Source organism: Salvelinus fontinalis, chromosome 2, assembly GCF_029448725.1.
Source record: "Salvelinus fontinalis isolate EN_2023a chromosome 2, ASM2944872v1, whole genome shotgun sequence".
Classification (NCBI taxonomy): domain Eukaryota; kingdom Metazoa; phylum Chordata; class Actinopteri; order Salmoniformes; family Salmonidae; genus Salvelinus; species Salvelinus fontinalis.
In genome coordinates this window covers 60,527,560-60,546,902 of record NC_074666.1, presented here as the reverse complement: position 1 = coordinate 60,546,902, position 19,343 = coordinate 60,527,560, and the positions used below count along the sequence as shown (strand labels likewise).

The 19,343-nt window shown below is 45.7% G+C and overlaps 1 protein-coding gene across 2 annotated transcripts; it reads left to right on the top strand.

The window, feature by feature from the left end:
• Positions 1-429: 429 nt before the first annotated feature.
• LOC129822490 (uncharacterized) lies at positions 430-18,328 on the top strand. Of its 2 annotated transcripts, none has more exons than XM_055880816.1 (11): positions 430-4,181; positions 11,293-11,406; positions 12,448-12,621; positions 12,724-12,864; positions 12,944-13,063; positions 13,163-13,300; positions 14,662-14,871; positions 14,998-15,093; positions 15,323-15,362; positions 17,299-17,353; positions 17,502-18,328. In XM_055880816.1, exons 1-11 carry the CDS (start codon positions 4,173-4,175, stop codon positions 18,238-18,240), a joined length of 1,836 nt encoding a protein of 611 aa, XP_055736791.1. In that variant the 5' UTR covers positions 430-4,172; the 3' UTR covers positions 18,241-18,328. The 2 variants fall into 2 exon arrangements, with proteins under 2 accessions (XP_055736791.1, XP_055736789.1); XM_055880814.1 differs by having other exon boundaries at positions 15,320-15,362.
• The last annotated feature ends 1,015 nt before the right edge of the window (positions 18,329-19,343 follow it).

The following is a 19,343-nucleotide window of genomic DNA, read 5'->3' as shown; positions in this document are numbered from 1 at the left end:
TTGGCACACCTGTATTTGGGGAGTTTCTCCCATTCTTCTCTGCAGATCCTATCAAGCTCTGTCAGATTGGAGGGGGAGCGTCGCTGCACAGCTATTTTCAGGTCTCTCTAGAGATGTTAGATCGGTTTCAAGTCCGGGCTCTGGCTGGGCCTCTCAAGGATATTCAGAGACTTGCCCTGAAGCCACTCCTGTGTGCTTAGGTTCATTGTCCTGTTGTAAGGTGAACCTTCGCCCCAGTCTGAGGTCCTGAGCACTCTGGAGCAGGTTTTCATCACGGATCTCTCTGTACTTTGCTCCGTAAATTTTAGCCTCGATCCTGGCTAGTCTCCCAGTCCCTGCCGCTGAAAAACATCCCCACAGCATGATTCTGCCACCACCATGCTTCACCGTAGGGATGGTGCCAGGTTTCCTCCAGACGTGACGCTTGGCATTCAGGCCAAAGAGTTCAATCTTGGTTTCATCAGACCAGAAAATCTTGTGTCTCATGGTCAGAGAGTCTTTTAGGTGCCTTTTGGCAAACTCCAAGTGGGCTGTCATGTGCCTTTTACTGAGGAGTGGCTTCCGTCTGGCCACTCTACCATAAAGGCCTAATTGGTGGAGTGCTGCAGAGATGGTTGTCCTTCTGAAAGGTTCTCCCATCTCCACAGAGGAACTCTAGAGCTCTGTCAGAGTGGCCATCGGGTTCCTGGTCCCCTCCCTGACCAAGGCCCTTCTCTCCCGATTGCTCAGTTTGGCCGGGTGGCCAGCTCTAGGAAGAGTCTTGGTGGTTCCTGTCACGCCCTGACCTTAGAGTTCCTTTTATTTCTCTATTTGGTTAGGTCAGAGTGTGATTAGGGTGGACATTCTAGTTTTTTGTTTCTATGTTGGCCTGGTATGGTTCCCAATCAGAGGCAGCTGTCTATCGGTGTCTCTGATTGTGGATCATATTTAGACAGCCTTTTCCCACCTGTTTGTGGGATCTTGTTTTTGTGTAGTGCCTGTGAGCACACCATTACTTCACGTTTCGTTTGTTTCTGTATTTGTTTTGGTGAGTTTCATTTATTAAAACATGTGGAACTCTACGCACTCTGCGCCTTGGTCCATTTCTAACAACGATCGTGACAGTTCCAAACTTCTTCCATTTAAGAATGACGGAGGCCACTGTGTTCTTGGGGACCTTTAATGCTGCAGACTTTTGTTGGTACACTTCCCCAGATCTGTGCCTTGACACAATCCTGTCTCGGATATCTACGGACAATTCCTTAGACCTCATGGCTTGGTTTTTGCTCTGACATGCACTGTCAACTGTGGGATCTTGTATTGACAGGTGTGTGCCTTTCCAAATCATGTCCAACCAATTGAATTTACAACAGGTGGACTCCAATCAAGTTGTAGAAACATCTCAAGGATGATCAATGGCAACAGGATGCACCTGAGCTCAATAATTTCGATTCTCATAGCAAAGGGTCTGAATACTTATGTTAAAAAAATATTGTGGTTTCTAATTTTTTATAAATTTGCAAAAATGTATAAAAACCTGTTTTCACTGTCATTATGGGGTATTGTGTGTAGACTGGAGACATTTAAAAATATATATTTTAGAATGAGGCTGTAACGTAACAAACTGTGGAAAAAGTAAAGGCGTCTGAATACTTTCCGAATGCATTGTATCCATTGATGCAAATACATCCGCTGTCTGATTCTCAGTTTGTTCACTAGATAGCAGTAGGAGATCACATGATGTCTCTTGGGAAGTTCTTACTTGCAGGTGTCTGAGAGGATAGAACGGGGTCAGGTCAGTCGATGTTGAGCAACTGGGAAAAGGCTGCAGACACAATGGGGGAACCACAGGAACTTCTGTCATGAGTGTGGGGATGAACTGACTAACTAAGCTGGGGGACACATCCTTCTGTTTTGAATGTGTGGAATGGAAGAGGAAAAAGAAGGTGTTGAAGAGGTTGAGTTTGAATTTGATGAAGATGGGGATAAAAAGAGAGATGTGTCAAAGAAGACTGGTGGCAAGTATAGAGTAAGAAGTACCCCAAACCTAGTCCTGGAAATGAATGAGGGCGAATTAATGGAGATGGAAAGTGTGTCGAAGAGCTCTGAGTCTGAGCCTTGCATTGATGGACATGATAAAGAAGAATCTGGTCCAATAGGAGTCACATTTTCTTTTTTTATGGATTCGTGCCTTTTGGCAGATCAATTTATGATTTCAGAATGGGTGGGTAAGGAGTTGGGTGCAGCTGAATCAGTGAGGGTAACTCGTAGTGGACTTGTGATATTTGTTTGTGTTTCTTCTGCCCAGAAGGAGCTGGCGCTCCATGTCACCTAAATTGGGTCAAGATCTGTTTCTTGCTTTGCTTTTTAGGAACAGAGTGCCAGTGAAAAGAGTGATCTCTGGGGTGGCGTTAAGTGCAGCGGTGGAGCAATTGAAGTTGAAGATTCCCTGTGTGTGTGACGCCCACCATTTGGTGCGACGCAGACCTGGTGGTGAGCATGGTGAAACAGAGGAGTCACTGTCAGGCCTTTTGAGTTTTGAGTCAGTCTTTCCCTGACAAAGTCATGATAGGATATATCAGTTATCCTGTTAGAGCTTTTGTGTCGAACCCACTGCAGTGTTTCAGGTGCCATGTTTATGTTCCTGTTGCAGTAGTGTGTAGGAGGGAGATTACAAGATGTGGGAAGTGTGCAGGAGGGCATGGGACAGAGGAGTGTGTAGTGTAGTGGTCCCAGTAGCAGAGAAGTGCTTGGGTGTACAAAATGTGACTTCAGAAGAGTTACAGGGTGTGTTGAGTGGTGGTGTTCTGTCCTCCCAGGCCGTAGGGTTAAATAGTGGAATGGGGTAGTGGGTTTTAAATGAGTGTATGGTTAGTCCCTTTTTCACATTTTGTATCAAAGTATGATGGATATATACCCCAGTCTAGTTGGTGGCGGTAATGCAAAAAATATTGGATGCCAACCGCCATTAAACCTCACCGAAGAAGACGTCTCTTGGCCACTTGAAACCGGTTGCATCTGGTTTGGATAGTGAGTCAAAACGGATTTTCAAGCCTGGCATCTTAAATTGACCTTAGCAATCAAGTTATGGAGTACAAAATAAAAGACATAGACAGGTGAGGACACTTCAAACTCCCATTCACTTTTCCTATTGTAAATGATGAGCTAGATCAACGGCACATGTGGAGGATGCATACAAGGGAATGTGGATGGAGAAGGAAATGCTTGATTTACAATATACCTTTTCCATGCATGCTAAATGTTTGCACTTACATTGCATACTCTATGAAAATGACCATAGCATATGATGTATGGTCTTTATGAGGGTGGGGGGGTACATTTGTGCACAGACAAACAAGCTAACAAACACATTGTTGGCACGCAACGAACTGAATCTGAACTCTCCATCTTTATCAATCAAACTTCCTGTTCATACTGTTTATTTAACCTGTGGGTATCTGTTTCTTGTGTTTATCTGTTATGCGTTTCAGACACATAGAGAGGGCAGCTACAGGCTATTGAGAATTCAAAGAGAAGGATTGTATGCAGCCACATTGTTTGTGAGGCCCTGCTGATACGGTTGAAATGCAAGGTCAAGCACACTTTCTGCGGATCATTGTGATGTGTTTCTAGGAGGATGGCTAAAAACAGAGGTTAACAAAGGTGCACATGGGTAACCGTGAGTAAGGTCATACAAGGGCAAATGGCACGCCATTCCCTATATAGTGCACTACTTTTGACCAGAGCCCTATGAGAAATAGAGTGCCATATGGGACACAGTACACAGCCAAAGACTGCAGAGTCATAAGAGGGGGAATACACAGGGGAAGAGCTAAAAAGGAATGAGGAAATTATTATCTGAGGAGAAACAGCATGCATCCCAAATGGCACACTTTTCCCTATATGGTGCACTACTTTTGACCAGAGTAGTGCACCAAATAGGGAGCCATTTGGGTCAAAGAAAAGTCTGTCTGAGAGAAGTGGTGCAAAGAGATCCATGTGTTTTCTGTTCCCAAGCAGCAGTGAGAGCACACCTATTTGACATCACAAAGGCATAGGTGACAGAGACAGAGGCACAGACATCATTATCCTCCATGCCACAACAGGTGTAAGAGCATGAACATGCATGAGAGAGGTGTAAGGGGAGAGACTCAAAGAGAGGGAAAGACTGAAGGTGAGACGAGGCTGAAAGCATGACAACGGTAAGGTCCTACATTGACTTTGGGGAAAACATTCTGTTTTAATGGGGCAACATACAAATTAGCATTAAGGATACATCTAATTGAGGGTGCAATCCATAACATAACCCTAACTAGAGTGACCATTTTCTCTGGCCTTGTAAATAACAGTGGCTTTTAGAGGATAATATGAAATTAAAATCTAATGAAACAATAAAAGGATTGTAAAATCATGTAAAATGGTTTAGATTATGAAGACGTAAGCCACTACAATATGCCAACCTCATGTACAGCCAAAACCTGCAGTGCCAAAATACCTATGACGTACAGAGTTGCATAATCGAAATGCCATAGACACAAAAGAAGAGGATAGTCCCGTAAAGGCGAAAGAAAGAAACCGGTCAAACCAGTGATATTGTTACGCTCGTCGAAATGATCGGACCAAGGTGCAGCGTGGTATGCGTACATTTTGTCTTTATTAAAAATGAACACCTAAAAACAACAGAAGGAAAACGAAAGTAACGTTCGGTTGGCTACATAGAGCTGTACAAAAACAACATCCCACAAAACTAAGCAAACTGGCAAAACAGGCTGCCTAAATATGATTCCCAATCAGAGACAACGATAGACAGCTGTCCCTGATTGAGAACCATACCCGGCAAAAACATAGAAATAAAGAACATAGAGTTTCCCATCCGAGTCACACCCTGACCAACCAAACATAGAGAATAAAAAGATCTCTACCGTCAGTGCATGACTGTACCCCCCCTAAAGGTGCGGACTCCGACCGCAAACCTGACACTATAGAGGGTCCGGGTGGGCATCTATTCTGGTGGCGGCTCCGGTGAGGGACGCAGACCCCGCTCCACTTCTGGCTCCCCCCACTTTGGTGGCGCCTCTGGTGCTGGGACCCTCTCCGCAGGCCCCGGACTGAGGACCCTCGCCGCAGGCCCCGGACTGGGGACCGTCGCCGGAGGCCCCGGACTGGAGAACGTCGCCACAGGCTCCGGACTGGAGACCGTCGCCACAGGCTCCGGACTGACCCGTGGAGCAGGCACAGGATGAACCGGGCTGTGGAGGAGCGCTGGAGATCTGGTGCTTCTCCTTGGCACCACTCTTCCAGTCTGAATGCCCACTTTAGCACGGCACCTCCAGAGCGCAGGCACAGCGAACCGGGCTGTGGGGGGCCACTGGAGATCTGGTGCTTAGAATTTGCACCGCTCCTCGTGGCTGAAGGCCCACTTTAGCCCGGCACGTGCGGAGCACAGGCACAGGACACACTGAGCTGTCACAGCGCACCGGAGACACAGTGCGCAGAGCCGGCGCAGGATACCCTGGGCCGAAACAGCGCACAGGAGACCAAGAGCGCTGAGCAGGCACAATCTGCCCTGGCTGGATGCCCACTCTAGCATGGCACTTGCGGAGAGCTGGCTCCGAGAGCACCGGGCTGTGCACACGCACTGGAGACACCGTGCGCTTTATCGCATAACACGGTGCCTGCCCGGTCACTCGCTCCGAGTGCGGGGAGTTGGCTCAGGCACGGGGAGTTGGCTCAGGTCTATAACCTGACTCCGCCAATCTCCCGTGTGCACCCCCCCCCACAAAAGGGGGCTGCCTCTCGTGCCTCCGTCAATCCTCCTTTGCTGCCTCTATCTCCCTCCTTGGACGGCGATATTCCCCAGCCTGCGTCCAGGGTCCTTTACCATCCAGGATCTCTTCCCACGTCCACTCGTCCTGTCCACCCTGCTTGGTCCTTCTTTGGTGGGATGTTCTGTTACGCTCGTCGAAATGATCGGACCCAGGTGCAGTGTGGTAGGCGTACATTTTGTCTTTATTAAAAATGAACACCTAAAAACAACAAAAGGAAAACGAACGTCACGTTCGGTAGGCTACATAGAGCTGTACAAAAACAACATCCCACAAAACTAAGGTGGCAAAACAGGCTGCCTAAGTATGATTCCTAATCAGAGACGATAGACAGATGTCCCTGATTGAGAACCATACACGACCAAAACATAGAAATAAAGAACATAGAGTTTCCCACCCGAGTCACACTCTGACCAACCAAACATAGAGAATAAAAAGATCTCTACGGTCAGGGCGTGAAAGATATATTCATTATCTGAACTTAGCACATGTCAAAGCAATTTTATGGCTTTGACATATTTGACAATTTGCACATTAAAAGCAGGCTTTTCAACATAATATGCAGTCAGAGAGACAGTAGTAGTTAGTTATGGAAAACAAACAATCTTTCTATCTAAAAGACCAGTCAGTAACATAAATGTTTAGCAAGGTTTGTTTTGGGTGTCATGTTACTGATAGTCTGACTGTCACGCCCTGGCCTTAGTTTTCTTTGTTTTCTGTATTATTTTAGTTAGGTCAGGGTGTGACATGGGGGATGTTTGTGTGTATTTGTCTCGTCTTGGGTGGTTGTATTGTATAGGGGGTTTTGTAGAGTGTATGGGGTTGTGTTCAGTGTAGGTGTTTAGGAAAGTCTATGGTTGCCTGGTTTGGTTCTCAATCAGAGACAGCTGTCTATTGTTGTCTCTGATTGGGAGCCATATTTAAGGCAGCCATAGGCATTAGGCTGTGTGGGTAATTGTCTATGTCTATGTTGCATGCTAGCATTTAGTCTGTATAGCTTCACGGTCGTCAGGTTGTTGTTTTGTTAGTTTGTATTAAGTGTTTCGTTTCGTGTTCATCTTCGTCAATAAATTAGATGTATCATTATCATGCTGCGCCTTGGTCCACTCTTTCACCTCAAGACGATCGTGACAGAATTACCCACCATAACGGGACCAAGCAGCATGATAAACAGCAGCAGGAGCAGAGCAAGGAGGAATGGCAATGGGATCAAAATCTGGACTACACTACGTGGGAGGAGATCGACAGGTGGGCGATCGACCCAGGGAGAATGCCGGAGCCCGCCTGGGATTCTCTGGCGCAGTGTGAGGAGAGATACCGGCGAATGGAGGCAGCACGACGACGCGGTAGGAAGCCTGTGAGTCAGCCCCAAAAAAATCTTGGGGGAGGGGCTACAACAGAGTGTGGCGAAGTCAGGTAGGAGACCTGCGCCAACTCTCCTTGCTTACCGTGGGAAGCGAGAGTACGGGCAGACACCGTGTTATGCGGTAGAGCACATGGTGTCTCCTGTACGTGTGCATGGCTAGCTTTTTCAAGCAGAAATTTGCTTCCTGCAACACAAATTCAAAAAAGTTCTGGGACACCGTAAAGTCCATGGAGAATAAGAACACCTCCTCCCAGCTTCCAACCGCTCTGAAGATAGGAAACACTGTCACCACCGACAAATCCACTATAATTGAGAATTTCAATAAGCATTTTTCTACGGCTGGCCATGCTTTCCACCTGGCTACCCCTACCCCGGACAACAGCACTGCCCTCCCCTCTGCTACTCGCCCAAGCCTTCCCCATTTCTCTTTCTCCCAAATACAGTCAGCTGATGTTCTTAATGAGCTGCAAAATCTGGACCCTTACAAATCAGCCGGGCTAGATAATCTGGACCCTTTCTTTCTAAAACTATCTGCTGAAATTGTTGCCACTCCTATTACTAGCCTCTTCAACCTCTCTTTCGTGTCGTCTGAGATCCCCAAAGATTGGAAAGCAGCTGCGGTTATCCCCCTCTTCAAAGGGGGGGACACCCTTGACCCTAACTGCTACAGACCTATATCTATCCTACCCTGCCTTTCTAAGGTCTTCAAAAGCCAAGTCAACAAACAGATTACCGACCATTTCGAATCACACCACACCTTCTCCGCTATGCAATCTGGTTTCAGAGCTGGTCATGGGTGCACCTCAGCCACGCTCAAGGTCATAAACGATATCGTAACCGCCATCGATAGGAAACAATACTGTGCAGCCGTATTCATTGACCTGGCCAAGGCTTTTGACTCTGTCAATCACCACATCCTCATTGGCAGACTCGACAGCCTTGGTTTCTCTAATGATTGCCTCGCCTGGTTCACCAACTACTTCTCTGATAGAGTTCAGTGTGTCAAATCGGAGGGTCTGTTGTCCGGGCCTCTGGCAGTCTCTATGGGGGTGCCACAGGGTTCAATTCTTGGACCGACTCTCTTCTCTGTTTACATCAATGATGTCGCTCTTGCTGCTGGTGATTCTCTGATCCACCTCTACGCAGACGACACTATTCTGTATACTTCTGGCCCTTCTTTTGACACTGTGTTAACAACCCTCCAGGCGAGCTTCAATGCCATACAACTCTCCTTCCGTGGCCTCCAACTGCTCTTAAATACAAGTAAAACCAAATGCATGCTCTTCAACCGATCGCTGCCTGCTCCTGCCCGCCTGTCCAACATCACTACTTTGGACGGCTCTGACTTAGGTGTCTGGTTAGACTGTAAACTCTCCTTCCAGACCCACATCAAACATCTCCAATCCAAAGTCAAATCTAGAATTGGCTTCCTATTCCGCAACAAAGCATCCTTTACTCATGCTGCCAAACATACCCTTGTAAAACTGACCATCCTACCAATCCTCGACTTCGGTGATGTCATTTACAAAATAGCCTCCAAAACCCTACTCAATAAATTGGATGCAGTCTATCACAGTGCCATCCGTTTTGTCACCAAAGCCCCATATACTACCCACCACTGCGACCTGTACACTCTCGTTGGCTGGCCCTCGCTTCATACTCGTCGCCAAACCCACTGGTTCCAGGTCATCTACAAGACCCTGCTAGGTAAAGTCCCCCCTTATCTCAGCTCGCTGGTCACCATAGCAGCACCTACCTGTAGCACGCGCTCCAGCAGGTATATCTCTCTAGTCACCCCCAAAACCAATTCTTCCTTTGGACGCCTCTCCTTCCAGTTCTCTGCTGCCAATGACTGGAACGAACTACAAAAATCTCTGAAACTGGAAACACCTATCTCCCTCACTAGCTTTAAGCACCAGCTGTCAGAGCAGCTCATAGATTACTGCACCTGTACATAACCCATCTACAATTTAGCCCAAACAACTACCTCTTTACCTACTGTATTTATTTATTAATTTATTTTGCTCCTTTGCACCCCATTATTTCTGTCTCTACTTTGCACTTTCTTCCAATGCAAACCAACCATTCCAGTGTTTTTTTTAGTTTTTATTTTACTTGCTGTGTTGTACTCACTTCGCCTCCATGGCCTTTTTATATTTTTATTTATTTATACATATATCTGTTTGCCTTCACCTCCCTTATCTCACCTCACTTGCTCACATTGTATATAGACTTATTTTTTTTTCACTGTATTATTGACTATATGTTTGTTTTTACTCCATGTGTAACTATGTGTTGTTGTATGTGTCGAACTGCTTTGCTTTATCTTGGCCAGGTCGCAATTGTAAATGAGAACGTGTTCTCAATTTGCCTACCTGGTTAAATAAAGGTTAAATAAATAAAAAATAAATAAATAAATAGCCCGGTGCGGGTTATTCCACCTCCCCGCACTGGCAGGGCTAGATTGAGCATTGAGCCAGGTGCCATGAAGCCGGCTCAATGCGTCTGGTCACCAGTGCGTCTCCTCGGGCCGGCATACATGGCACCAGCCTTACGCATGGTGTCCCCGGTTCGCCAACACAGCCCAGTGCGGGTTATTCCACCTCCCCGCACTGGTCGGGCTACGGGGAGCATTCAACCATTCAACCTGTCTCCAGCCCGGTACCACCAGTTCCGGCACCACGCACCAAGCCTCCTGTGCTCCTCCAGAGTCTGGTGCGTCCTGTTGCTGCTCCCCGCACTAGCCTTGAGGTGCGTGTCCTTCGCCCGGTACCACCAGTTCCGGCACCACGCACCAGGCCTACTGTGCGCCTCAGCCGGCCAGAGTCTGCCGTCTGCCCAGCGCCGTCTGCGCTGTCCGTCTACCCCACGCCGTCTGCGCTACCCGTCTGCCCAACGCTGTCTGAGCTGTCCGTCTGCCAAGCGCCGCCTGCGCTGCCCATCTGTCCTGAGCCTTCAAAGCCGCCCGTCTGTCCTGAGCCTTCAGAGCCGTCCGCCAGTCAGGAGCAGCCAGAGCCGTCCGCCAGTCAGGAGCAGCCAGAGCCGTCCGCCAGTCAGGAGCAGCCAGAGCCGTCCGCCAGTCAGGAGCAGCCAGAGCCGTCCGCCAGTCAGGAGCAGCCAGAGCCGTCCCCCAGTCAGGAGCAGCCAGAGCCGTCCGCCAGTCAGGAGCAGCCAGAGCCGTCAGCCAGTCATGACCAGCCAGAGCCGTCCGCCAGTCAGGAGCAGCCAGAGCCGTCCGCCAGTCAGGAGCAGCCAAAGCCGTTTGCCAGTCAGGTGCAGCCAGAGCCGTCCGCCAGTCAGGAGCAGCCAGAGCCGTCCGCCAGCCAGGAGCAGCCAGAGCCGTCCGCCAGCCAGGAGCAGCCAGAGCCGTCCGCCAGCCAGGAGCAGCCAGAGCCGTCCTCCAGCCATGACCAGCCAGAGCCGTCCGCCAGCCATGACCAGCCAGAGCCGTCCGCCAGCCATGACCAGCCAGAGCCGTCAGCCAGCCATGACCAGCCAGAGCCGTCAGCCAGCCATGACCAGCCAGAGCCGTCAGCCAGCCATGACCAGCCAGAGCCGCCCGCCAGCCAGCCACTGTTTCAACTCAAGACGATCGTGACACTGACAGTGGTGATAGCCAAAGTCAAGTGCTTTTGAGAGACAGGAACTCTCAGGGCCGGTTTCCCAGACCCATAGAACTTGCTTTTAATATCCTTCTTAGTCCATGAGTAGGCTTAATGTGGGTCAGCCAGGAAAACAGCCCTCAGTTACTCTCGACAAACTATCTGCCAACAATAAAAATATATCGCCCTACCATTTCCAAAAAGGAATGTTGTGAAAATGATATGGTCGGATATCCTATTCATTGGTTGGCTGATGTGTCATCATTAAAACAGGGCCAACTTTCAGTGTGAAACTAAAGCCTTAACCCAACACTATGGCTAAAGGTATTTGTCATTGCTCGTAGTTAGATGTATCTTGTATTTATGAGTCTTGGATGTTCCTCACACAGTAGACTTGATATCAGGGGGAAAGTGGGGGAACATTTCAAAGCAAAGCTCTTACTGAAGATTTGTCATGTAAAAAGACAAGCGAGAGTTTGCAGTGATTTGAGGTTGTGGTTTCCCATCATTCTGCCCCCAGCCTCCTATACCCCCCAGGAAGTCATTCTTGGTGAAGTCATCCACGGTCATCGGGTCCTATGACCTCCCATCCTTACAGGAGGATTCAGACAACCAAGAGGGAAACGCATCAACGGTAAGGATGATTCCAGAAGGAATGTTTTTCAAATGCTTCTTTGAGACAGTGTTACATTTTTGAATTGCATTTGATAGAATTATACAGACAATGTAGGGCCCTGGGAATAGCCAGACACCGGGGGCTGCAAGGTCAAGAAGCCAATCTCCCTTTCGGCCAAACTTTGTGACTGCTAGATGTCAGAGCCCCAGGTGATCAGTAGCCAAGTGAGATCAAATACAGCACAGCACTAATCTTTTCTCCAGGCTAAATTGCTATGACAGCATTACAAAGGTATGATTCAAAGACATGAAGAAATGCACCTTATACTGTTCTATGCAGGAGACCTGGATTTCAAAACTCTGGTTGGTCACAATAGCTACATTATCATTTCATTCATCCTAATTGGCTATAACAGTAAAGTACTTATTATTCATATAATAATAATAATACTTTTTGGGGGGTGCTTATATTTGTCCTGTTACACAAAAGTACGTAATGGAAATGTTTAAACTTTTTTGTTGCATGTCCCAACTTCCTCTGAGACACCCGCAGGGAGTAGGGTCACCATTGTACAAAGCCCCTGCAGCAATTAGAGTTAAGGGCAGTACTACGGATTAAAAAAAAAAAAGTTTTACCTTTAGGTATTCAAACCAGCAACCTTTCAGTTACTGGCCCAACGCTCTATGACACCACAACAGTCTATATACCGTTTAACTGCACATAATTGTGACAAGTCTAACAGGAAGAAGCCAATCTGTGTACAAAATCAAGACTCAGCCGGCATTACCCCGGTGTATGTCTCACTCAGAGCCCCTGGACAAGAGGCCTCTCCCCCAGCTATGGCAATGTGATGGATACCCAGCTGAGTCAACAACACTCTCTCTTCTCTTGTGTTTCATTATATCTAGGTTCTTCTCATCCGTTTTGTGCAGCGGCCCGGGGACCTCTTCTTATTTTTCCCCTCTCATTCTACCCTTTCTAGTCTGGCTGTGTTTCACTGTGTTTCGCAGTTAATGTTCCAATTATTGTTGCTAAATGATTGATTAACTGTTTTGACAGACCTCCAATCAGACTGGCTCCCTAACGGACTATCAGAGCCCCGGTTTGAGCCCCCGTCCTGTTCGCCGCCCTCCAGTTCCTCCCAAGACCTATGGCACTCTTCTGAGCCCCTCTCCAACTGCAAGCAGGGACTATAACACTGTTGATAGATCTAAACTTGGAATGACTGAGAAGGTAAACCAAGAGGACCACTGAATAAGCCAGTATTTAGTGTATACAGTAAGATAGGTTGAATAAAACAAATCAACCCACTACTCTTCTCTTGGTTTAACACAGGACTTAGACGTGTATGGCAAAAATAAGCCCTCCCCTCCTCCTCTCCCATGGCCTGTGAGACCCCCTCGGTCCCCCATGATGTCCCGCTCCTCTTCAGAGTATGAGAGGACTCTACCTGAAATGCACCTATTACAACCTCAGGTGAGAGAGAGTACTTCATATTTATTGCAAAGAAGAAAATTGTCAATAAGATATCTTTGCTTTCTATGTATTGGTATAGGAATCCATAGAACGAAAGCACAGTCAGTCCCCTCGCCCTGTTCGACCCTCAGCTCGACCCAAATCTGAAACCATGTCCTTGTATGGGGGCTATGACGTCAATAGATCCCAGAGTCCGAGGGTAAGCACCACTCATTACTAGCATCACTCAAGTAACTTTATAGGCCCTTATATCAATTCACAACTAACATCGCCTCTGGGGGTTTTTCATGTTCAATAGCCCTCAAACACAGACAATAAGAGGTCGCCTCGCCCTTCACGGCCCCCACCCCGGCCAGGAGGGCCCCCCTCCCACACGCTGTCCCGTTCCCCCTCGGGGATTGAAACAACGACCACACAACTCCAACCCCTGCTGCAGGTGAGAGGAGTACATGTCCCTCTCTCCAGCTGGTGCTGACAGAAGCACAAACACATACACACATGGTGCAGTGCAAAGGATATAGTACAACATTTATTTACTGTGATATGCTTTCATTGCTTTCATCTGAGGTGAAACAGATACTGTACGTGTGTGACAGAGAAGTGTTCACAATGAAATGCGTGATATCTCTATTTATGTTCCTTCCTGAAACTCAAAAAGTGCCCTTATGGTTATGAAATGTACTTGTGTCTTGTTGATTTGTTTTCACATGTGAACAAGAACAACACGTGTTTTTGGAACACTTCACCTGTGACATTTCATAAGTGAAATCATATGCAAACATGTTTTTGGAACATTTCACGAGACCACGTTTACACATGTTGTCACGTGTTTAGTTTCATGTTATTACATGTTGTCACATTAACTTAAACACGTAGAATTCTGATCGTTTTTCCGTGAGGGTGAGGACCATGTTAGGATGTTTGTAAGATGTTCAAGACATTTGTTTTACCAGTCGTCAGGATGTCATGATGATCCCAGATGGCCCCAAACGGTCCCAAACCATTATAAAAAAGTAATGACACGGTGGTTTCAAAGTAAGTGGTACGCTGTTCAGCTGAAACATAACCCCACCTGGGATTTGAACTCACAACCTCTGGATTTGAAGTGCGCTGATCTTTCTGCTGCACCATAATGTCTGTAGCATTGCCCTTCACATTAATTACTTATAATAAGTCTCTGCACTTAGCACAAGAGTGCCATTTGACCTGCTATTTTAGTTAATCTGACTATTGTTTCATCATTGATTACATTTATTTCTCTCAACAATTCGAGGTTTTACTAATGTTCGTGGGGCATATTGTGTTTAATGTTACTCCGGAATCACTATGCTAAATATAATAGTTTATATTGAGTGTATTATACAAAGCTGAGATTTACTTTGAAATCCAAAATGTAGTAATGCAGGTGAAATCAGTTATTGACACAGACGTGGAGTAGCAGAAAGATCGGAATGCCGTGAACCAAGAGGTGGTGAGTTCAAATCCCAGGGGAGGACATGCTGAATAATAATTACAGAAAAATACGAAAATGGATGCACTCACTACTGTAAGTTATTCTGCATAAAAGTGCCTGCTAAATGACTAAAATATAAATCAACATACACAATGTGTGTCAAAGAAGTAAGTTGTAAATCACTGGGTGTGTATCATAATGACTAATTTTGGTTTTCACACAAAGGAGATCTTCCACATGTGAAATCATGTGGTTTTTCCGTAAGGGAAGGCTATGATACTATGATGAAGTTGCAGCAATAGAGTTGCTTGTGTCTGTAAAACAAAACTAAATTCATTCCATAGCCCACCAACACAAAAGGAGGATCTCTGCCTGCTCGTCCTCAACTCCCGCCCCCACCCTCGTTCACCCCCCCACCACCACCTGTAAATAAATCATCCCTGTCGTATCGTCCTACCACCATCTTCCACTCAGAGTCAGACTACAGCGAGGTCAGCGAGGTTCAGGACCAATTATCTTATCTAGAAGTACTGCCTGATGAGAACACATTCCAGGTGAGACACACACACACACACACACTCACGTGCCACACCGTACCTGACAATAAATGGATATAATCCTACCTACATTGTATTCAATAAAAATAATTAGCAATGGTTTTTGTATCTCTGTTATTTCAGTTCAACCCATCTAGCAGCGTCTACAAAACACAGGCAGCACCACAGTTCCAACCTGGTCAACGTTATCAGAACTATCAATTCAATAAGGAAGCAGAGGTACAGAGTGAAGTCTAAAATGATTGATTTGCATTGTAATGATTGGGGGAATTTGTATCCTTCTTTTGTACCAATGTATGTAGTACGTCCTATTCTCAGTGTCTAAGCCAGAGCCAGGCTTCACATGAGGTTTTCCCTATTTCTGTTGCTGTTCACCTGCATTATTAGATTATCCATCAATTCAATTTGATGTAAAAACCTATTTGTAACTATTTTTGTTTTTCAGCAGGAATTTGAAAATCTAATGAGGTGGATGAAGACAGTGGGATGTGAGTTAAACATTATTGCGACAGATGTACAGTACCAGTCAAAAGTTAGGAGACACCTACTCATTCGAGGGCTTCTCTTTACTTTTACTATTTTCTGCATTGTAGAAAAATAGTGAAGACAGCAAAACTATGAAATAACACATACAGAATCATGTAGTATCCAAAAAAGTGTCAAACAAATCAAAATATAATATAATTGAGATTCTTCAAAGTAGCCACCGTTTTACATGTATTTTTTATTTAACTAGGGAAGTCAGTTAAGAACACATTTTTGATGACAGCTTTATACACTCTTGCCATTCTCTCAACCAGCTTCATGAGGTAGTCACCTGGAATGCATTTCAATTAACAGGTGTGCATTTTAAAAGTTAATTTGTGGAATTTCTTTCCGTCTTAATGCATATGAGCCAATCACCTGTGTTGTGACAAGGTAGGGGTGGTATACAGAAGATGGCCCTATTTGGTAAAAGACCAATGCATATTATGGCAGGAACAGCTCAAATAAGCAAAGAGAAATGACAGTCCACCATTACTTTAAGACATGAAGGTCAGTCAATTTGGAAAATGTCAAGAACTTTTAAAGTTTCTTCAAGTGCAGTCACAAAAACCATCAGGCGCTATGATGAAACTGGCTCTCATGAGGACCGCCGCAGGAAAGGAAGACCCAGAGTTACCACTGCTGCAGAGGATAAGTTCATTAGAGTTACCAGCCTCAGAAATTGCAGCCCAAATAAATGCTTTACAGAGTTTAAATAACAGACACATCTCAACGTCAACTGTTCAGAGGAGAATGCGTGAATCAGGCCTTCGTGGTCAAATTTCTGCAAAGAAACCACTACTAACAGACACCAATAATAATAAGAGACTTGCTTGGGCCAAGAAACACATTAGACTGGTGGAAATCTGTCCTTTGGTCTGATGAGTCCCAATTTGAGATTTTTGGTTCCAACTGCCGTGTCTTTGTGAGACGCAGAGTAGGTGAACGGATGATCTCCGTATGTGTGGTTCCCACCATGGAGCATGGAGGAGGAGGTGTGATGGTGCTTTGCTGGTGACACTAAGTGATTTATTTAAAATTCAAGGCACACTTAAGCAGCATGGCTACCACAGCATTCTGCAGCGATACGCCATACCATCTGGTTTGCGCTTAGTGGGACTATCATTTGTTTTTCAACAGGACAATGACCCAACATACCTCTAGGTGTAAGGGCAATTTGAGCAAGAAGGAGAGTGATGGAGTGCTGGATCAGATGAACTGGCCTCCACAATCACCCTGACCTCAACCCAATTGAGATGGTTTGGGATGAGTTGGACCGCAGAGGGAAGGAAAAGCAGCCAACAAGTGCTCAGCATATATGGGAACTCCTTCAATAAATCTAATTTATTTATAAAGCCCTTTTTACATCAGCAGATGTCAAAGTGCTATACAGAAATCCAGCCTAAACCCCGAAGCAGAAAGCAATGCAAATGTAGAAGCACAGTCGCTAGGAAAAGACTGTTGGAAAAGCATTCCAGGTGAAGCTGGTTGAGAGAATGCCAAGAGTGTGCAAAGCTGTCATCAAAGCAAAGGGTGGCTACTTTGAACAATCTAAAATATATTTTGATTTGTTTAACACTTTTTTTGTTACTACAGTATTCCATGTGTTATTTCATAGTTTTGATGTCTTCACTATTATTTTACAATGAAGAAAATAGTACAAATAAAGAAAATCCCTGGAATGAGTAGTTGTGTCCTAACTTTTGACTGGTACTGTATTTCAGATTATTTTATAATACATTACATTGTATTTAATTAATTTTTAAGGATGAAAGAACATGCAACTGTTCTTCTGTAATTGTTGTACTGTTCTCAGCTGTCTATGATTCAATAAGATGACCATTTATTACTGAGGGATAATACATTTGGTTTGTAATTGTGTATGTGTTTCTCTTTCAGGCTGGGAAAACATGCCTCCTTCATTTCATGGCCTCAGTCTAGAGGATGAAACCAGGTGAGGCCAGACTAAACTCTTACTGTATCCATGTGGTTAATACACCATTTCAAGGATAGAGGTTTGATCTTACATCTAATACAGGTAGGCATACCATTTAATCAGCACGTCTTTTATTAAATCCATCTTTTTAAATCCATCCCACCAGGGAGTTCAGCCAGAGGTGCCTCTATGTGAAAAATGGCCTCCGTCTGTTCAACTGCCTGCTAATGAAGCATAACGATACCCTGCGAGGCCACATCACAGAGCTCAACGACCTTGCCGAGAAGCTGGACAAAGTGCAGAAAACCAAAACCATGAGCATCGCAGGGGGCACCACGGGCGCAATTGGAGGGGTGGTGGCCGTTGTGGGCATTGTCCTCGCCCCCATAACCATGGGTGCCTCCCTCATAGGCACGGCAATTGGGGCGGGCATGGTGGCTTCGGGTACTGGGATGGGCATCAAAGCGGCCATGGACAACAACCAAATCAACTCTGTGGACAGAAAGAGGCTGGAGGAGGTGGTGCAGAAGTACAAAGCTGAGATAGCAGATGTGGAGTTGTGTCTTTGCTTCATCCACAGTGGGATGGCGGAGCTGAGGCGGTATAACTTCCACAGGCTCCAGCATGCTGATCCTGAGGCCCTGCGGATAGCCAGGGTGGCGGAGGCAGTGCATCCTGGGTGTAATAAGTCCCAACAGTTGGGCATGAAGTCTGAGATGATCCTGCAAGGATTTGCCAGAGACATGGACCTGCATTATACCGACAAGGATGGCCAGAGGCTGAAAAAGGGCTCTGAGACTAAGTTTGCCACCAGGATTCGTGGTGTGACCCAAGATTTACAGGAGGAGCTCAATGAACTGCACCAAGTGTGGCAGACTTTCTTTCTAGCAGACAGTAGATTTTGAGGTGTGTGTGTTCTGTCGTTAATGCAGTAAAGGTCTGGCAATGTTTTGGACACATGCAAGATATAGTTTTTTTTTGGGGGGGGGGGGGGGGCCGTAGGGAGGTGCTCATTTTTTAAGTGGGTTGCCCTATTGAAGCCTACATGAAGCCAGTCTTTGCTGACAAGTTGCTGAAATTTCACCCCCTGTGAACAGCCTTGGTTATCAGTGCAAACTTGCAGTGCTAATATTTGGGAGTCTCAGCCATGTACATAGTACGTGGCTTTCAGATTGCAGGCCTGCATAGGACAAAGGCAAAGCACCAGTACTGCTCTGTGTCAGCTGTTTTGGGCAGCTTTGCTGTATGGAGAAGAAGGTGCTTTCTTTATCCACAAGTCTCCATATATTCATGAACTTTGAAATGTTTTAATCCTCTTGACTGTCATGCGATTTGTGGATTCAAATAAAGTATTTAAAATGTAAGAGTATGAATGTGAAATGTTTTATTATGCAGTGTGTACTGCTGAGAATATCCATGGGACATTTTATCTATATCCTATTTGTGAATTATCTGAATACTAAAAATGACGTGCAATAAACTTTATTGAAAAGTTGTTGGCTCACATAAATGTGATTAGTTTAAGTCCATCACAGGATGATTTCTAAAACTGGCCCCTGTTAACCCCCAATGTCCCGAATGATACCGTTCCCACTAGCTTCTATAGCCACGAAGTCAGATTCCACAGCCACCAAGTCAAAATTGGCAAACAAAAATTGATTTTGGTCTTAATTCAAATTTAGGGGTTAGGCATAAGGCTAGCAGTGTGGTTAGGGTAGGTTTAATATCACATTTTAAGAAGATCATTTGTATAAATAGGTGGGGTTTATGACTGGTTATAGAAGCTAGCGAGAACCTGTGGAAGGATATCCTAGGTCTACATCAACGATGTATATAAACCCTTGACTGCTATTATATGTAGTGGCCATTTAGAGGCTTTGAAGCCACCGGTCGGCCATATTGGTAATCACCAGTAGGCTCAGTCCGCCATAGGACTGAATGGAATTCTATTTCAATTAAATAAATTACATATATTTAAGCATTTTTTTGCTGTAGTTGGGGAAAGTAA